Here is a 19,150-nt window from a genome sequence, read left to right as displayed (position 1 = left end):
ATAATTATTATTAAATACCTAATACTATGAATTTTATGTTTTTTAAATGATGGGAAATTTCCTGAAAAAATTTATAACTGTTTGGTCGTACATAAATACATAAAATGATGTATTGATTAATGTAATTGTCTAAGTGCATGGAGGTGTGGGGGGCTTTTCCCCTAACGTCTCTGTGATGTATTCACAGATTAAGCACCCCTCGTTTTAGGGATCTAGTTGCGCCTATGGCTCTATCCAACTTCACTCCTAAGTATTTTGGAGTATCACAGTCCTCAAGCTCTTGGCCTTTCCAGCTGACATTAAGTTTCCTCTTGGCTTGTCGGTTTCTGAGATGGAAAGTGCAGATCTGAGACTTAGGAAGGGTAGGTTGGTAACTAGTCCCTCTAGGGCTATTATTAGTTTTCCTTCTACTTCCTCGGAGGTCTTGTCTTGTGCAGTTACCGCTGTGTATAAGTGTTCAGCGGTTGGTCGTTGGTGTATATGTTGAACAATATTGGGGCTAACACGCTACCTTGCGCAAGACCATTCTTCTGTGTTCTACAACTACTGTTCTTGTCATGAAGCACTACGAAGAAGCGCCTATCTTGCAGCAAACACCCTATGAACCTGATCAAGATGTAGTCTTTCGTTACTTTGTATACCTTCTGAGCAAGAACTTTATGGTTGACAGTATCATAGGCAGCACTAAGGTCTAAGAAAGCTACTCCGGTCACTTGACCTCTTTCATAACCATCTTCGATGTACTGTGTTGAGCACCTGACCCCAACATGACCTCCTTGGTCTAAAACCTGCTTGTTCATTGATTAGAGCCTTGTCTACGTAGTCTGAGATGCGTTTCAGTATCATCCTTCCTGGTCTTTGAAAAGATGGCAGAGTAACGATATTGGTCGGTAGTTCTTGGCTTCTGTGGGGTCTTTACCTGGTTTCAGGAGGGCAACGACACGAGCTTTCCTGATTTGCATGCTGGTCACGCAATTGTCCATTAGCTCAAGTATCCACGCCAGTGTTCTTTGGCCAAAATATTTGATTTGTACGACTCTGAGTTCATCTATGCCGGCTGCTTTATAGTCTTTCATGTCTTGCAAGCTCCCGAAGAGAGAAAGGGTGGATTAAGAAATTGTTCTCTTTGGCAACGTCTCTCCGGATCTTAGTGTCCCTGAACTTATTTTTGGATTTCCCATTTATTAGTAGCTGGTGTGCAACTTGGTTTGCTGTAACACCACTTAGTTGTGACTGAGTCTTTAGCTTGTAAAGCTAAAATATCACAGTCGCTCCTTTTAAATAAGTCACTTGATAAAATTTCCTTATTTACAGAAAGTCCCTCTATATTGCACGAGGTTGTCAGGAGAGTTGGTCTTGATAAAAACCGTTTTAAAGACTCGTGGGGAGTTTTTTTGGTATTCTCTTTGGGTTATGGAGATGCGGTGGTTGAAGGATTGGCCGACACAGTTTCCTGTGTCGTTTCCAGGGGGCGCCCGATTGCTTTGCTGTTTTCGTGTAGAACGAGTGTTGATCGCAATCTTCGTGGAGGCTCCTTCAATACCCCCTCTCCCCCCAACGTCTTGATAATTTGATGCAAATGTCTTCATAAGTTTTTATTTCAGAAATCTAAAAATACTCTCACACTTTTTAGACATATCATGTTCGAAATCAATTTTTGACAAAAATTTGATATTTAAACGAAATCTAATAATTTTAAGTACTTCGTTGTTATTAAAAAAATATTATTCATATGAATCATGAAACTTTTCAAAATAATTAGATTAATAATTTTGTTATATATTTATATATAAGGGAGGAACTACGAATTTATTCACACCATTCTACGACGTATCGGTAGCTTCATCCCCTAAAAAAATCCTAAATAAGCATACATTTATGTACTTAAAATTAGCAAAATATACCTTAAAAAGTTTAAAAATATGCATTTATATGCATTAAATATCTAAAATTATGCACTTAAAAAAACCTTAAACAATTTTTGAAATATAATATGAATTATCTATTCATTTTTTTATGTCACAATTAAAATAAAAATGTTTAAATTATCACGTTATTTTTTCGACAAATGTTGATTATTTCATAGTATTTTCATAAAAAAAAAATGCATATTGATAAAATAATATGAATAGGAATATCAAAATCATGTATAATATGCCGGATAAAATAGAAATATGCCAAATAGACAAAAAAACATACAAAATAAGACCACATATTTAACCGTTGTACCTTGAAATGGATTTCTATGTCATTTAGCATTAAATATAACTTAGCAAGATTGATATGCAAATCACAAGCTCACAAAGTCACAAACTCACAAGCCCTGATTACAATGATATTAAAATAATAATTTAATAAAATCTGTTTGACTATTCCCCAAATTATACTTGGCATATTTTTTTAAATATTTTAGCATCTTTTGATCGGATACGAAATGAACATAACTAATCTGTAAACCCCTGTTTTCAAAATGATTTTGTAACTTCGGTCGATCGGATTCAAAAAAACCAAATGAATATGATATCATACAATGTATATTGAGATGGCGGTCAGCCTCCATTAAAATTAGGTATTCTTAATGACCGTTTATATTTTTGTATGGGCCCCATAGAAATAATCCTTTATCGGGTGTGTGACAATCACCCCCTCCCCCAAATTCTCTTACAAAACCAATGGTAGAACGTAGAATATTCTAGTAGGTATTCTATTAACCGCATATCTCATATTTTATATTCACTTTACGATTATTCTTACTGAGTAATTGCAAGGGTGTGTGTTGAGGTGCGTGCAGCGCGGTATTTAAGATTTTTGGTGGCCGTGTGCAACAACATTTTAGTGCTCCTGACATTGGTTAATATCAATTGCATAACTTCTTAGTGATTAATACTAATTTTAGGGATTTGTTGTATCCAGTTTACTATATAGATAAATAAAAAACTAAAAAATAAGTAAATGCAGTGACTGATAAATAATATAAATATATATTATATAATAATAGGCAATGAATGACAGAATATAGGTAATATACTAAAAATACATAAAATATAAAACATGTTATTAAATATATCATATATTATAATCTTTATTTCAGTTATTTTTTAATAAAAATAATATTATGTGATGCATTTGAATTATTAATCTGTAACTTATAATTGTTCAGAAAATTTTTTTATAGTCTCCATAAAAATATTGCCGCCACTTAACATATTTCAGAGGGGTAATTGCCCCTCCGAACCACCTCTTAAATACGACCCTGGTGCTTGGTATGTGATGACTCTGTTGTAGACGACTCTACCTATGGACACGAATACGGAATAACATATAAGTTATGTGGGCGACGAAAAATTGTATTTTGTTTACTTTTGGCCAAATCTATATATTATGACGGCCGACAGAGACAGCTATACAACATCCGCAATAGGTATGTTATCAGAATAACAGTATTAGGTAGGTACCCTGCAACCGAAACTATCACCGGATCGTCGTTACATCCCCTCACCATCCCGCACGTGATAGTTAAGGGGGACGACGCAGACGAACGTCATCAGCTGCCTGAAAAAATCAATACTCACCACCACCACCACCACCACCACTACTACCGCCACTACCACCACCCTCTCGGTCACGACTGCAGAGGATGTACGCATACAACGATCTACCGTCGTCGCCGCAGACCGCGTGATAACAGAACAGTAAATAACATCAACACACGCCTTATCAGAGTTGAACTATAGTTCAAAAACCTCCGTAACAGCCACCGCTGTGCCGTGGACGACGACCACCGCGACGACGACATGCCAACCAAATATTACTCAGTGTACAGTCACCGGTACATGATCAGCAGGTAAGCCATACACGCGCGTAATAATGTGTTGGGTAGGGGTAATATGTAGGTTATGAGGTAGTACCTATCTATACCTCCATTGCATAGGTAGCCATACGAATCGTCAATTGCCACCGCCGACGACAATATTGCACCAATAATCGCCAATACAATGTATAATATTAATTGAACTTTTATACCGTAAAACCATTTTACGTAAGAGTAGTGCGGTATTCAATCGGCGTGCTTCAAAGGGCCCGCAAGAAATGATCGGACATGATATGATGGTCAATTTTTCATGGGAAGGGATATTTTGACAATATACTGGTATCATAGCATACCTTTGCAGAATTGCAGCGATGTCGAAAGCTTGTCAAAAATGGAACTGTTATAGCCTTATAGGTATACCTATTGTAACATGGGTAATAACGTTGTACCTAGTACAATAATAGTACTTTTTTTATAATTGTACGTATTTCGGATATTTATAACTTACTTTTTAAATTAGTTATAATTTCAATAATTATTACTAATATAATAATTAATAATACAAATTTCCTATATATATATATCATATATAACTAACCTATTATGGTTGTAGGACACTTTATACGGTCACCTAGAAAAATTTTAAAATCTCGGAAAGATTATACTATTTCGGGTAGGAAAAAAATTATGCATATCACATAATTTGTTATTACAAGACACAGGTATAGTTAACAGGCATAAATAAAAATAATAGGTAATAATTATGGTTATTTTAAGAAATTCATGTTACATGAATTTTCTTCAAATCTGGTTCTGAATCTTTTCATGAACTGTAGACAGAAGAATTTGATTTTTTGATTATCTACGATTAATAGTCCGGCTATTCATATTGGTTAGGACAAGGTTTTTCAGCTATAATATTTTATCCCTCGAATCGTGGTTATAATCAGTCCATTTTGTGAATAATTCACACTATGACATAAATAAAAATATTTAAAAATAATATTATAAATATGAAAATAATATGATTTATATTTTACAACTTATAACTCATCGGTTCATAAAGTTTTTTTAGTAACTTTACTTGTACAAGTCACTTTTTAACAATTCCAACGTTCCAACAATCCAACAAATATTTGATTTATTTATTCTCAAAATAGCATATATAGTCATACTATTATTTAAACATTTTTGGATTTAATTTTGTAGTTTGGTTTTGGTGGTATAGTTTAGAGTGAAATTATATATGTATTATGTTCTACTGATCTATTGTGTCACAAAACGCGATCACGATTCGTATAATGTATGAATGCATTATTAGAGCTATTTAATATTTATGTTTCATATTACGTGAACGCATTTATCGTCTGGCAAATCTTCATTTGAATTCCATATCATACTGTTTTTTCTCATAATTTGTGCAAAAAATAAGAACTTGTATAATATGCTCTCGTGTACAAAGTATTATAATACCTTATTTTTATGGGTATATATTTGGGTACAGGCGTACAGCAAACCTACTTGTGTTGGTGTCGAATAAATTGCCTATTGAGTACTTATATTGGAATGCCATTGCATTGGTTTTGCGTTGATTGAAAACCATTGCTCTTATTATTATTCATTACTATAGTATGTAATAACTAGAATTAAATTTAAAATATGTTTTAATAGTGAGTTAATAGTGAACATTTCAAGTACTTATATAATTATCTTTATTAATTACCTTATGTTTATAGGTAAGTTACAGAAAAAAACTTTTAAAAATGTTATGTCAAATGATAAAACAGTACAAATCAAGTAATCGCATAGCTATACTAAAAGTAAAGGTTGTATAGATACATGTCAAATTAATAACATTTAACTAATTTAAATTAAAATTATGATATAGTATATTATTATTGTAATAGTATAGTATAGGTATAGTCTATAATGTCATAATGGACGTGTTCTAGCTTATTTAAGTTTTTCTTCTATTTAAAATATATATTTTAGTTAAAATAAATTCAAATTTTAAATTGTAAATAAATTTAAAGCAATATCATACTGACATTTGACATAGTTTTAATAATATTTCAGATTAAAAAAATCTGATAAAGAGTAAATTTACTTGGACGTATGAATAATTAAAGAGAAACGACGTGTTAGACTCTGTTAGGTCGCCACTAATTTTATAATTGTTTAGTTTATAGTGATTACTAATCACTGATGAGACTATGATAATATAATTAATAGTGATGATATAAACACGCATAAGTCATAAATCATAATATATAAGGTCATAATTATTATAATATAAGAAATTTATAATCTACATTTTCATGATGAATGAATGTTACATTATCATCGCCATTATTTGTTTTACATTCTAGTTCTTGGTTTTCCAGTAATTAAGTGTGTGTTTTTTTTTGTCTGATGTCGTTTTTAATAGCAGTAATTAGATTCAAATTGGATCTATTTGGTATTATAAGGGGATCGAACGTAAACTATTTCAATACATTTCAATGTTATTTTTAAAAATTGTTATCGTTTTTTGAATGATATTTAAAATGGTCACTCTTTTTTTAATGTTTGATAAAATAAATGATTAAGATATTTAAGAATGATGTTGTTTATGAGTAAAAATGCTTGACATGGTTTATCACTAGTTTAGACCTAAATAATATATTTATAAATAATATATATTATGTAAAATTGTCTTTTATAGACTTTTAAAATTACAATTTTAACAGAACTGAGCATTAAACGTAAAATATCATTTTTAATTATTTTACTGTAGGTAATTCAAAACATATTATCATTCTTGAGGACTTGAAACTTTTAACCATTACTTAGGTATATAATTATTTAGGTCCTAACTCAATAAAAAATATTTTCAGAATAATAAAGCTAATGATACCATAACATAACATAACATATTTACACTATTCTACGGTATGTCGGTATCTATCTAGTTGTTAATATATCTAGTAATATTAGGTATAATATTAAATTTATTATAAAATATACATGATATTTTTCAGAAAAAAATAGTTCAACTTATATAATTGGCAACATTTCTAATAACATGACTATTGACTATAGATTACTAATATGCAATAGCAATATAAATATAAAATATTTTTTTTAAATATATAATGCAAGCTTGGGAAAAAATTGGAACAAAATTAAATATCTATACTATAGAAAATTAAAAGTAATACATCACTATTTCGTGTATCTGAAATATAAGTGATTTTATTCATACATGCATAATATATTATGTACATCAAATATTATTATTAAAAAATTCTAATTCGTATAGTTTTTGATGTCGTGTATCAATTGTTTTAAATAGTGTACCGTGTGTACTAATGTCTAAATAAGAAAAACACTTTTAACTAAGCTAACAATTTAATTTTGTAGTCATCTATAAGCTTGTATACAATTGGGAACGAAAATTAGTAAAAAGCCTACATTTATATTTGATGGAGCGCAATCGTGTTGCGTTTTTTATGCAAAAAAATAAGATGGGTTCATTCGTGTTACGCTACAGCTTATTGTGGGTATGTTAAAACCATGAGCGTACTTAGGATTAAAAAGTTACAAGAGCTAGATTTTTAGAAAACCTAAGTTCTAAATCACCTATATGAGTCTGAACGCTTCACGGCCCCACATCTATCGTGGCAAGCGTCTCCAGAATTTAAAAGTCACGAGAAATCTAAATTAAAAATAAACAATAGAATCAATCAAAGTGTAACCTCGTCATTAAAAAAAAAAAACCTAAATAATAAGATAAGTATAATATTATATTAGTTAAAAACAGATCACTAAATCTATTTTAGGTCATAGTCGACTTGATTTATGTTTTAATTCTTCTCCAGACACGAAATATAATAACCAATATTATAGGTGCGTTTGGGACACCGATCTGAAACTTGATGCATGATACTATTGATACTCATAAACACATTATTGTTTATTGTAACTAATCATCGGGAAAAAAGTGTATTAACTCAAATAGACAATGCAAAATATAATATTTAATATAATATACAATATACTTTTATAATATAAAATTATAAATTGATAAAAAAATTCGTACATTCGTGCCTAATATTCTATTATTAACATTATGTAAACAAATACCTACAGATTTATATTTTGATAATATAATATATCAATACAGTACATTTCTTCTTTAAAAACTAGAACCAATTACGACAAAGTTATACTTATATGCACAATATAAATATTATATATTGTATAAGTACATATTATGTTTCTAATTATTGATTCTTAGTTATATTTTTTCTGCATAAAGGTTTGGGTTCCAAATACTTACAATTACGAGCCCCAGAAAAGGTTAAAAAGTAAAACCTTATAGGGAATAAATAACAATACAACAGACTAAACCCTCTAGCCCCCTTTTTTATGCTAATAGTTAAAGGTTAATATTTTGTTATAAAATGTAATAATAATAATTGTTTAAGATTAAATACAAATTATCTTAACGCACAAAATATTACATAAGATAAATGTTCATAGAACTATGCCTATTAAATGTTGATTCAAATTAGTATTCAGAATCATTGCACTTCTATGTAAGATTTATTTTAAATTCAAACGAACATCGTTTAATCAAAACTCAATATTCTAAATTCAATATTTCTCAAAGGCACATCATAAATTGTTGTGTCTTTTGAGTTATAGTTGGCTACTTATATATCATTATCAATTCATTATTCTGTGATAACAGTTTAATGTAGTGCAATAAGTATTGTATTGTTTAAGTTTGGTTCATAATAATTACTTTAATTGTTTTCAACATGATTTTGAAGTATCTGAAATTAATTATAGGTACCTATGTGAAAGTAATGAAATTATGTACATATAAATCTCAAGTTAAATACAAAAAAGTAACAAACAATAATGTTATGTTGATTAGATATATTTTTAACAAATTCTACGTCCACTACTCACTTCTGCGTGTCCGGTCTGGGGGAAATGCGCGACTACTCACATCAGTAAATTTCAAATTTTGCAAAATAAAGTGCTACGTATTATTGCAAACGCACCTTGGTTTATAAAGAATGTAAAACCTTCACAAATACCTACAGATCCAGGAAATCATAGACCACATAAAAACCTCATCAAAAAACTTCCATACCTCACTGCTCAACTCTTCTGGCTCACTTCACTATAAACTATACGTACATCCACCTCAACGTAGATTAAAATGTGGACACACGACCTTCTGGTTTATCAACTTCGCACAATATACAGCAGCTGTTTGTTACTGGTATCGTCTATAAGCTTTATAACTTGTTATATATATATATATATATATATATTATACTATATTACTATATAATATATATATATTATATACTATATTACTATATACTATATATGTATATTGTATACAGTGTGATTTTTTTATCGAAGAACACTCATTATTTAAAAAAGTATGAGTGTATGAGTATGAGTGTTCTTCGATAAAAAAATCACCCTGTATATGCCGTAGTCACTTCTTGAAATCTTTCTTTTCATGAAAAGATGACCATTTCGTGAAATGGAAACACGTTTTTACACTTTGTGAAATTCAAAAATATTTCACGAAATGGTCACTCAAACTTAACATTGTGTAATTTTTTTCATAAGGTGGTCGTTCACTTTTTGTACTGGTAAATACAACATTCAACTATATATTCTACCTTTCTTCCCTTGTAGATTTAACTTAAATAATTACGTATAGTAATGAAGTTTATTTTATCATATTAATTTATTAACCGTATTGTGAACATTTTTTTTTTATTAATTAGAGCAGGAAAAAGAATGTGACAACGACTGTTACATTTTAGACTATACCTTTAAAACAAACACATCTTTTGGTTTGACAAACACTTTTACACGAACAACTTAAAAATCCCTGACCTCCAAATACAATTTGGACAGTTTCACGCAAGATTAATTCCTCATAATCATCATTATAATTATGACTTTTATCAAAACCAATAAGTATCATCTACACATTTCAGATAGTCTAGTAATTGCAGTATAATAGTCGTATTGAATAATTTAGATATTATTTAAGTAAGTAGTTATTGTATTATTTGACGAGGTTAATATGACGTATATAATCAAACTTGATGTTTCCGTCAAGATGTTCGAGTAAAAGTGCTTGTCAAACCAAAAGATGTGTTTGTTTTAAAGGTAGTCTAAAATGTAACAGTCATTGTCACAATTCATTTTCCTGCTCTAATAAATAAAAAATGTTCACAATACGGTTAATAAATTAAAATGATATAAATAAACTTTATTACTGTATATAATTGTTTAAGTTAAATTTATAAGGGTAAAATAAGTTGTTAAATGTTGTATTTCAGTAAACAAAGTGAACGATCACTTTGTGAAAAAAATTACACTATGTTAAAATTGAGTGACCATTTCGTGAAATATTTTTGAATTTCACAAAATGGTCATCTTTTCATGAAAAGATCGATTTCACGAAGTGGCTACGACATATATTGTATATATATATATATATATATATATATATCTGTTTATACTTGTATTGTTAATATTATTATATATGTTCACTGTTACTTAAATATTATAGTCAGTTACGTCTCGGCGTAACTATCACTAATATTAATGAACACTAATTCATCTTACTGTTTAAATTTCTATATAAATTGATAATCATGTTCAAATTGTTAAAAATATACCATTGTAAATATCAATAAATGTAGATAGCCAAGGAAAGGAACATTTTATCTTATCTTATTAAAAAAAAAAAGATACATTTTTATATGGTCATTATAGCAGTGGCGGCCTGGCCAGGTCGGCGAGTCGGCGATCGCCGACTGGGCCTTTGGCTAAATGGGCCCTTACAGCCAGAGCCATTACCCGATTGAGATTATATTATTTTAAATGTTCATAAATAACTTAGTTTGTAGATATTATCTTAAATCGTGTTAGATAGTCGTATTAGCCAAAGGGGTAAAGTTAATTGAAACCTAAATAAGGTACTTACAAAAATAGTTACATATTATACATTTTTTTTGGAAGAGGGGGGGGGTAGTAGAACTTCAAAATGATTAGGTATCTTTAAAAATGTAAAACTGTAAAAAGGCCCATAGCCATTTGCATTTGCACATTTGCTATTAGTCTTATTGGTCAGGGGCCTTTTTAAATTCTAGCCGACTAAAAAAAATGAACCCAGGCCGCCACTGCATTATAGTATATGCATTGTAATAATATTTAATAAATAATAACTAGCTATTTTTATCCAAAAATTAAAAATTAAGTTGTTTGTTTTATAAGGAATTTTACTAGAAAAAATAAGAAAAAGGACACTTTGGGACTATTGCCGGTTGTACGTGACTTGAGAAACGGGGCCAGAGATAGCGTAAGTGATCATGATAACAACAGAACGAGAAAGGACGATTCGCTCTGCGACATCCTGTCGAGTAAGCCAATACAAACGATGATAGGTTTCACGGAAATAATGTAATTTTTTCTTCGATATCTTGATGTATTATTTTTTTTTATATACTAAAATAGGTCCGTCATTCCGATTCGTCATCTGCTTAATCATCGTAATGGTTGTTTTACTATACAAGTCGGTTTACGTGGATTATTTCCACTTGAAGAATGAAAAATCTTCCATACCGACCACGAAGACTTCATTATGGAACTCTACCAAAACATTATACGGTTGGTAAATACGTAAACTTTATGCGTTATTAAATATTTCATAAATAAAACCTGCATGCATATTTATATTTCATAATAATATGTATTACACGTATTATTATATTCAAACAACGTAATTTCATTAGATTTTAAATATTTCAAATTTTTTTTAAAGGAATTCTAGAATATAGGGGTTGGCCATCATCATTTGAATGGTAGACTTGTCAAAGAATTCACCTTCAGCAGCACGGCATTGATGTACATAATATTATAATTATAGGCACCTATGATAAACAATCTTTCTATTCATCGAATACATTCAATCAATTGACAATTATTAGTATTTAGTACCTTTGATGAATAATATTATACGCCATTTAAGCGCAAACACAGTACATACATTTGTGGGTATTATACCTTTATAACTGATTCTAAAGTTTAATTAATTTTAAACATGCATATTTTGTGTATTCGCTAGTTAAATATAATTAACGTCAATCCAAATCAATTATCAAGTTTAAATTCTATAATTATTATAAATCAGTCCATTCATTTTTAATGCATGCCGTTTAAATATTGACACATTTTCGGATGAGGCATGCTTATTGGTATTACAAGATATTTTTCAACTGACAATATTAGATACTATAAATATATATATATTTTTTTAATCTTACAATCTTTACTTTTAGATCTGAGAAAAAAAAATACAAAGATTTAGTTTATTGATCAATTTATATTTGTTATTTTAGAATATGATGACGGAAAACCAACAATTGAAGTAATTGAAATTTTACCAAATTGTGGATTACAAACCATTTGCTCGGACAATGCTTTTCCAATTCATATATATACTGGAAAAAATAAAACTGACTTTCCGAGGTTGTGTATCATGGGCAAATAGTATGTATTAAAATTTTGTTTTGGGAAAATGTACTTTTTGTACGTGTGTAAATGATTGACAATAATATGCACAATATTTTACATCACAAAATATCAATTAATAAAAATGTGAATGCGCTGAAATAAAAAATATCCTTAATATTTTGTTCTCGCATAATAATATATGATATAGATACTATAATTTTTTATAATTTATATAGCGTTATATCATTCAACCGAACTGCAGGTGGTCGTGGAATCAACGTAGCCGTAATAGATTCAACTACATATACCATCATGGATGTTAAAAATTTTGATACGTATGAGTATAATAGTTCAAATTTAGATGATTGGCTTGATCATATGGTTAAAGTTGGGGATGTAGTAATATTTTTTACTTTCGACGAGGCGTCTAAAAAATTAACAAAAAACACAAGAAATCTCTTATACAGTATGGGTAAGTAATACTAAGTAAGTATTCAAACAATACAATTTGGGACTGTCTTAAAAAAATAAGATAAAGATAAAAAGGTTAACATACTGTATATAATGTGTTTAACATAAGTACATATTTATATAACAGACATACTTTTTTACTAGAATAACTACTTATATATACCTATAAATTCGGGCTGACTTCGTACCTATTTTATTTATAATTTGTTCACCATCATAATATGGCATGTGTTAATTATACACAATTTAAATAATTGTAAAATATTAAAATAAATCACACGAAAAACGGAGAGGTGTATAAATATTATTATTTTTTATTATTAATTGTAGTCAGTGTGCCTATTATATTTAAGAACTTTATTAAAATGATTATTATTTAGGAAATATCTATGATCATTCATAAAAGATCAAATATAATTTAAAATTATATTATATGCAGTCCATTACAACGATATATTTTATATGATTAAAAACCCATAGGGAGTGGAAAAATTCAAGATTTATGGTACAGATGTCAATGGTTTATGGTGACACAAAAAGGAATTCAAGGCATCACTCCGTATGAAAAAATTTCATACTCGCATAAGAACAATTGGGCAAACGTATTAGATGAAAAATTATGTGTTCCATTTCAAAGTAAATTGAAAATATTATCAATCTTTGATTGACCGATTATACTATTTTTTTTTCTTTCAAATTACAGTAAAAGGAAATCCAATTGTTTTTGATGATTCATCCAATCATCAACTATCGTTTTGTAATACCACGTTTGATGAGTATACCGGGTATTGTAATGAAAGTAAGCCATATTTTATCATAAATATTATTTAAATAATTATTATATTTACTATCACCTACAAGCAGGCCCGGATTTATTGAATAATTGACCTTGTGGCAAATAGTAAAAATGAGATCAACCAAACATATATATTATCATTAATATACCTCCTAAACTATTATTTTATTTAATATACTGTTACAGATATAAAATATTTAAAATATAATAACATATAGCATGGAATTCAAAGGCGTTTATAAGTAAAAATACAATTAAAGATTAAATTTTATTTAAAAAAATTTGCACATACAAAAACGGTTGTTCCGTTATAGTTTTTTGCTCTAATACTGTGGTCATATATTTATCTTCGTACTTGTGTAATTTCAAGGTATTATACTGTAGATCAAGATGGAATTAGAACACCATCTAGAATTACCTCAGGGGAAAGAGCTAGTGTCAGTGTAAATGTGATGTGGCCTGCTACTGATATATTTAGTGTGATTGTTTTATCTAATAAGAGAATAGGAAATAAAATATCACCCTGAGAGACCCCATCACTTGCACTGCAGCCAATATTTGACATGTTAGATCCGTATCGTACTTGGAAGTTACATTTAGTTATACATATATGATTTGATTACAAGATAAAGGTCAAGGAAGAAATATTTTTCATTCATGTATAAAACCTTCGTGATAGATTCTATCGAAGAATTGTGCAATTTCTAAGAAAGCAACTGTACAAAAAAATTTATTTTTCAAAGAAGAAAAATATTGCATATACTACCCTTTCAGTTGATGGATCGTAAAATGTGAAGAACGATAACCAAACTGGTAGTCTGGCAGAACTTTAAACTCAATAATGATGGTTAGGATACATTTAAGTACTTATACATTTTTCTAGTACCTTCACAAAAAGAGAAGATTTGTTGGTCTGAAGATCGGAGGATGAGGTTGCATCAGCTGGCTGATTTAACTTTTGAATCACAATGATTGTTGAGAACTTTCATAGTAGTGGAAAATAAAACAGTCTAATTATTGAATAGTAAATATATGTGAGATAGCTCTTTTAGGGAGAAATTTGACTACTTTAGCGGTGATGAGATAAAACTCAAATTTTTGTTTTGTGAGTATTTTTGGATGAGATATTTTATATTGTTTGGACAGAAAGGTTCAATTCGGATAGTGCATTGAAGAGATGCACTGGAAGACCCATTGATAAGGTTCATAGTATCTAGATCAAATATATCTGGATATGGTAGAAATATCTCAGAAAGATGTATGTTTACACAATTCAGATTTTTCAGGGTCCAAGGAAGTAAGACTAGAGGTTTTTTCAAAGGGAGTTAAGAAGTTTTATAACGGAGTTCTTTTGTGTGGCTTTCTCACAAACTGCCGTCTTTTGAGAAATAATTAGTGAGATTATAAATCATCTTTATATTTTTGTGTGAAGTTAGTGTTTTTTTCAAAGAGTTTTCCAGTTGATTATACATTCTGAATAACAGGCTCCTGAACTACGCTTTTCAGTTATCGTTGTTCTTATCATTATTTATAGAAGTAGGTTGGAAATATAAAGGGTAGATGAATTTGCTAACATTTGTTAACTAACTAACTTAATTAACTAAGTTTTTATATTATTTTTGGGGGACGAGTAAATTGATATAGAATTAAAAGGAAATACAGTTAATTTTATTTGAATTGAGCAACATGTGCAGAAGTCAAGCAAATCAGGAAAAAGTTAAAATGCAATAGACTTAACATCCGTGTGCCGTATTATCAAGATGTTTTGTTCCATTTAATTTGAATCCTGAGAATTATATTTTATAATAATAAGTAAAACTATTCTAAAAAAATTATCCACTATGAGTTTATATGCATGATATTCAGCTTTCTCATCTTTAAGAAAACAATTATATTTCTATATGATTCTGGGTTTGAGGTTTGGACTTTTTTTTTTTTTATCATATGATTTACAGATAAAGTTATCTTCAATAATAATTTCAATAAGAGCTTTAAAAAGTTCGGGAAAATCCACAACACCTTCTATAAAAACTGGAAAAAGTGGTTTAATAGGTTCAATTTCGTTGATGTCAACTTATTAGGTGATGAGAGTGAGTGAGTTTTTGGCTGGAGTTTTGTCATTATTATTTTCAGTATTTTGTATCAATTTAGTAAACAAACATTTTTTCAGTTAATTTTTAAATTGATTTATTGGATTTTTTTGTGAAGTTGGCACGATTCGTAGGCTTAACTGGAGTGATTTCTTTGGTTGGTGGACTTAATTACAGACCAACTTGTATCAGTTGTGTAGTTCTCTTAATTTTTGACAATTTTAATCAGAGGAATTGTAATATATTGATTGTTTTGTTTATTGTTGATATTCATATGAATGTCAATCAATATTAATTAAACGCGAGTAAGACTTTTTACTCAGAGGCAGGCTATAGTTAATCGATTATATCGAAAATTTGCGTTGCAGTGTATGCATTGGTTCTTCTTGATTATTTGGAAAAATACTGGGGAATAATAATTACTTTTGATCTCAAATTATCAATTATATCCAATTAATCAGATCCACATTCTTGAAATTCAAGACCAAGTAATGTTAATAGGTACAAATGTACAACTGGTAAGTTTTTTTAGGCACTCGAAATAAAAAAAAAAAGGTATCACTTACTTTGTTGTAAAACCAATATACCTTCAGAGTCCGCTTCTCTCAGAATCTAAAATGTTAAAATATAAGTTTTTCACATTTATATGCTTTTAGTTTTGATTTGTTTTACAAAATATATACCAAATAGTTACAACGTTATGATTTTTTTAATAAGATGTGGACATTATTTATTAAATCAATATTTTTTTTTAACTTTATTTTAAAACAATCTATAATTTAAATTTACAATACGCATGTACGCGGATAAAATATTAATTTGTTATGTGAATCGTAAAAAAAAAGCCACCCAAAAGCGACACTTTATAAAAGAAATTTGTTTAATTTATAGAATTTCTTTCTCTATTTAATCGTGGTTTACTGGTTTAGATCACTATTTGGGTGGTTACCCGTGAACAAAATCGTTTATATGGTAGCTTTGCAGTTTCATTTGCTGTGTTAATTTTTAAGTTGATATGAAGAGTGTGATTTGAAACATAGTATGGAACGTTTGTAATTATGTGAAGTGTTATGAATTGGAAGGTTTAAAATTTATTCACATTTGATATTTTAGCACTCATTTAGCTGGAATCCGTATGCCCAGATAAACATCAATATAATTTTATATATGAATAGTTTAGTTTTGAGTATTTACCGATTAAGTAGGAGAGAGATTTCCGACTAGCGTTTAAGATGATTCGTTTACTTTTAATATAGTTTGACTAGGTTAAACGTTGGTCTAGTATTAAGCCTAAATAGCAAGAGCTAGTAACTTTTGGGATGAAATGATCATTTAAAGTGATAATTTCTTTTTTAAGGTAAAGGTAATATGATACGATTTTGTATGACTCAAATTAATATAGCAATTACATTTAATATTGAGGCATTAATTAATTTAAAATTTACTTATAATAATAAAATACATGAGTTCACGGGTAAACTTGAAACAAAAATTATTTTTCAAAGAAACCGTTTTCTTAATCAATGATTCCATACCAAACTAATCATTACTTAATCTGTTTGTCTTTCGAAGCAATCAGCATACAACTCTACACATTAAACTAGTTAATAATGATTAAACAATAGTAATTTGGTCTATTCGTTTGTAATCCGCAGTAGCCACGACCGTTTGAAGAATTGTAATCAATTGCATTTGATTCGTGTGGAGTAACTGAGTTAGTTTTCATTTGGTTCCCGTTTGTGTTTGGGTAATATAGTTAGAATTTTAATAATTGATACAAAATATAAATTGTCCTACACTCTACGTACAGTATATACAATAAAATGTAAATATATTGTTGTATTGTAATTTAGCAAATGATTGCTGATACCTCGATCGATTAAGATAACGATTGAGATTTACGTATACTTATAACTCACTACCCTAACTTAACCAATACCAAGGGAATTATATAGCTGAGTATATTGATGAGAAGCTTTCGCAAATTGAATATTTAAAGAGGCTTTAAATTTGCCAATCAACGACTTTAAATTGTAATTATTATATTTTATTATTTTATTTCATACACCTAACCTAAATGATAACTATAGTTGACCTTAACAATTTTAAATTGTATATATTATTATACATTTTTTTAACATTCATTAACTTACATTTTTAACCAATCTTACTTTGAAGTTAACAGTCTTAAGCCTATAAAAGTGAGAAGGAATGTGAGTCATAAAACGGGAACCAATTCGGCGCTACCCAATAAAACACTAATTTTTAATGGGAACCAATTCGGCTCAACTTAATAAAATACCTTGTTCAAACGGTAACAAATCCCGAACCAATTCGGCATGTGAAATTTAGACTCGGTAACCAATTAGGTACCAGTCGATTCGTGTACTCTTGATGATAATATAATCTGTCGTTAAATTAAATTCCTCCATGTACAGTTTGTGTTTGTATGTATTATCAATTTTTTTATTCATAACCGGCTTCTTGTCGTCGATAGAATAATTAATTTACCACCACCATCTTAGCCACATACGTTATGATTGACGGGTGAAATAATGTGTTGCAGGTAATGAACACACCGGAAGCGATAAATACGGTTTCACAAGAAGTGATGAGTTCCGAGAAAGTCGCCGAACAACGCCTAGTCGATTGCTTGACCGAACAGAATAAACGGGTTAATCGCCTCAGAGTTTTTGTATAATATTATACCCGATATACGTAATCGACACCAGTAGTGATAAAGGTTTATCAAAGGGGGGGGGGGATTTTTGAAAAAATATTTATACGAGTATAAGTTATCATAAAATTAACAGCACAACCTTAACAAACACTTAGGTATACACACAACAAATTTATTGGGTACAATATTGTCGGACAATGTTGATAACTCCCACAATTTGTTGGATTTTTTCGCCATTAGAGTTATACACACATTTGACTTTAATGCTACCAACTATACTCCAAGAGAACAACTCTGGTTGTGCTGCTAACTCTATGATGGTTATTTCTTTTTATGACAGTTTGTATCAAGCGAAATTCTATTGCAGGCAAATATGACAATATATAATATTATATAAATAGCAATATACCCTAAAATCTTAATAATATATTGCAACATTAAAAATATAATAGACAATTTAAAAAAATTCGAAATTAAAAAAAAAAAACCGCCAAAGGTGGTAGGGCGGAAGACACACTAAAGTCCCACCACTGTATTGGCTACAAAAGTATAAATTGATACAACTACACGTATAACTTTTATTCCGTTTTGTTTTTTCCCGCATTACACGCATGTCTTTTCTCCATAAAATTTTCTGTGTACGAACACGACGACGTGTAACGTGCCGATGAGGTTAGGTCCCTACGTAGGTATAGGTATATAATATATATTTTAATATTTTATTATTGTTATGAGCATGACGTGCAAATACAACATAA

General features: G+C 29.4%; 1 protein-coding gene across 1 annotated transcript; it reads left to right on the top strand.

Moving 5' to 3' along the window:
* The first annotated feature begins 3,640 nt into the window (after positions 1–3,640).
* On the top strand, positions 3,641–18,399 carry LOC107170102 (uncharacterized). The gene is made up of 8 exons (XM_015520160.2): positions 3,641–3,844; positions 11,117–11,262; positions 11,357–11,509; positions 12,241–12,391; positions 12,592–12,827; positions 13,307–13,462; positions 13,530–13,625; positions 18,279–18,399. Exons 1-8 carry the CDS (start codon positions 3,795–3,797, stop codon positions 18,380–18,382), a joined length of 1,092 nt encoding a protein of 363 aa, XP_015375646.2. The 5' UTR covers positions 3,641–3,794; the 3' UTR covers positions 18,383–18,399.
* The last annotated feature ends 751 nt before the right edge of the window (positions 18,400–19,150 follow it).

This window comes from Diuraphis noxia, unplaced genomic scaffold (genome assembly GCF_037042655.1).
Source record: "Diuraphis noxia isolate RWA-SAM2 unplaced genomic scaffold, SU_Dnox_SAM2 contig0001, whole genome shotgun sequence".
NCBI classification, from domain to species: Eukaryota; Metazoa; Arthropoda; class Insecta; order Hemiptera; family Aphididae; genus Diuraphis; species Diuraphis noxia.
Note: the sequence above shows the minus strand (reverse complement) of the source record. Positions and strands in the feature narration are given on the sequence as shown.

Coding starts and splice junctions, on each gene's coding strand:
- LOC107170102 (XM_015520160.2), top strand. CDS start 3,795: ATGCCAACCAAATATTACTCAGTGTACAGTCACCGGTACATGATCAGC. Junction 11,263..11,356: donor GCTCTGCGACATCCTGTCGA/GTAAGCCAATAC, acceptor ATACTAAAATAG/GTCCGTCATTCCGATTCGTC. Junction 13,626..18,278: donor TACCGGGTATTGTAATGAAA/GTAAGCCATATT, acceptor AATGTGTTGCAG/GTAATGAACACACCGGAAGC.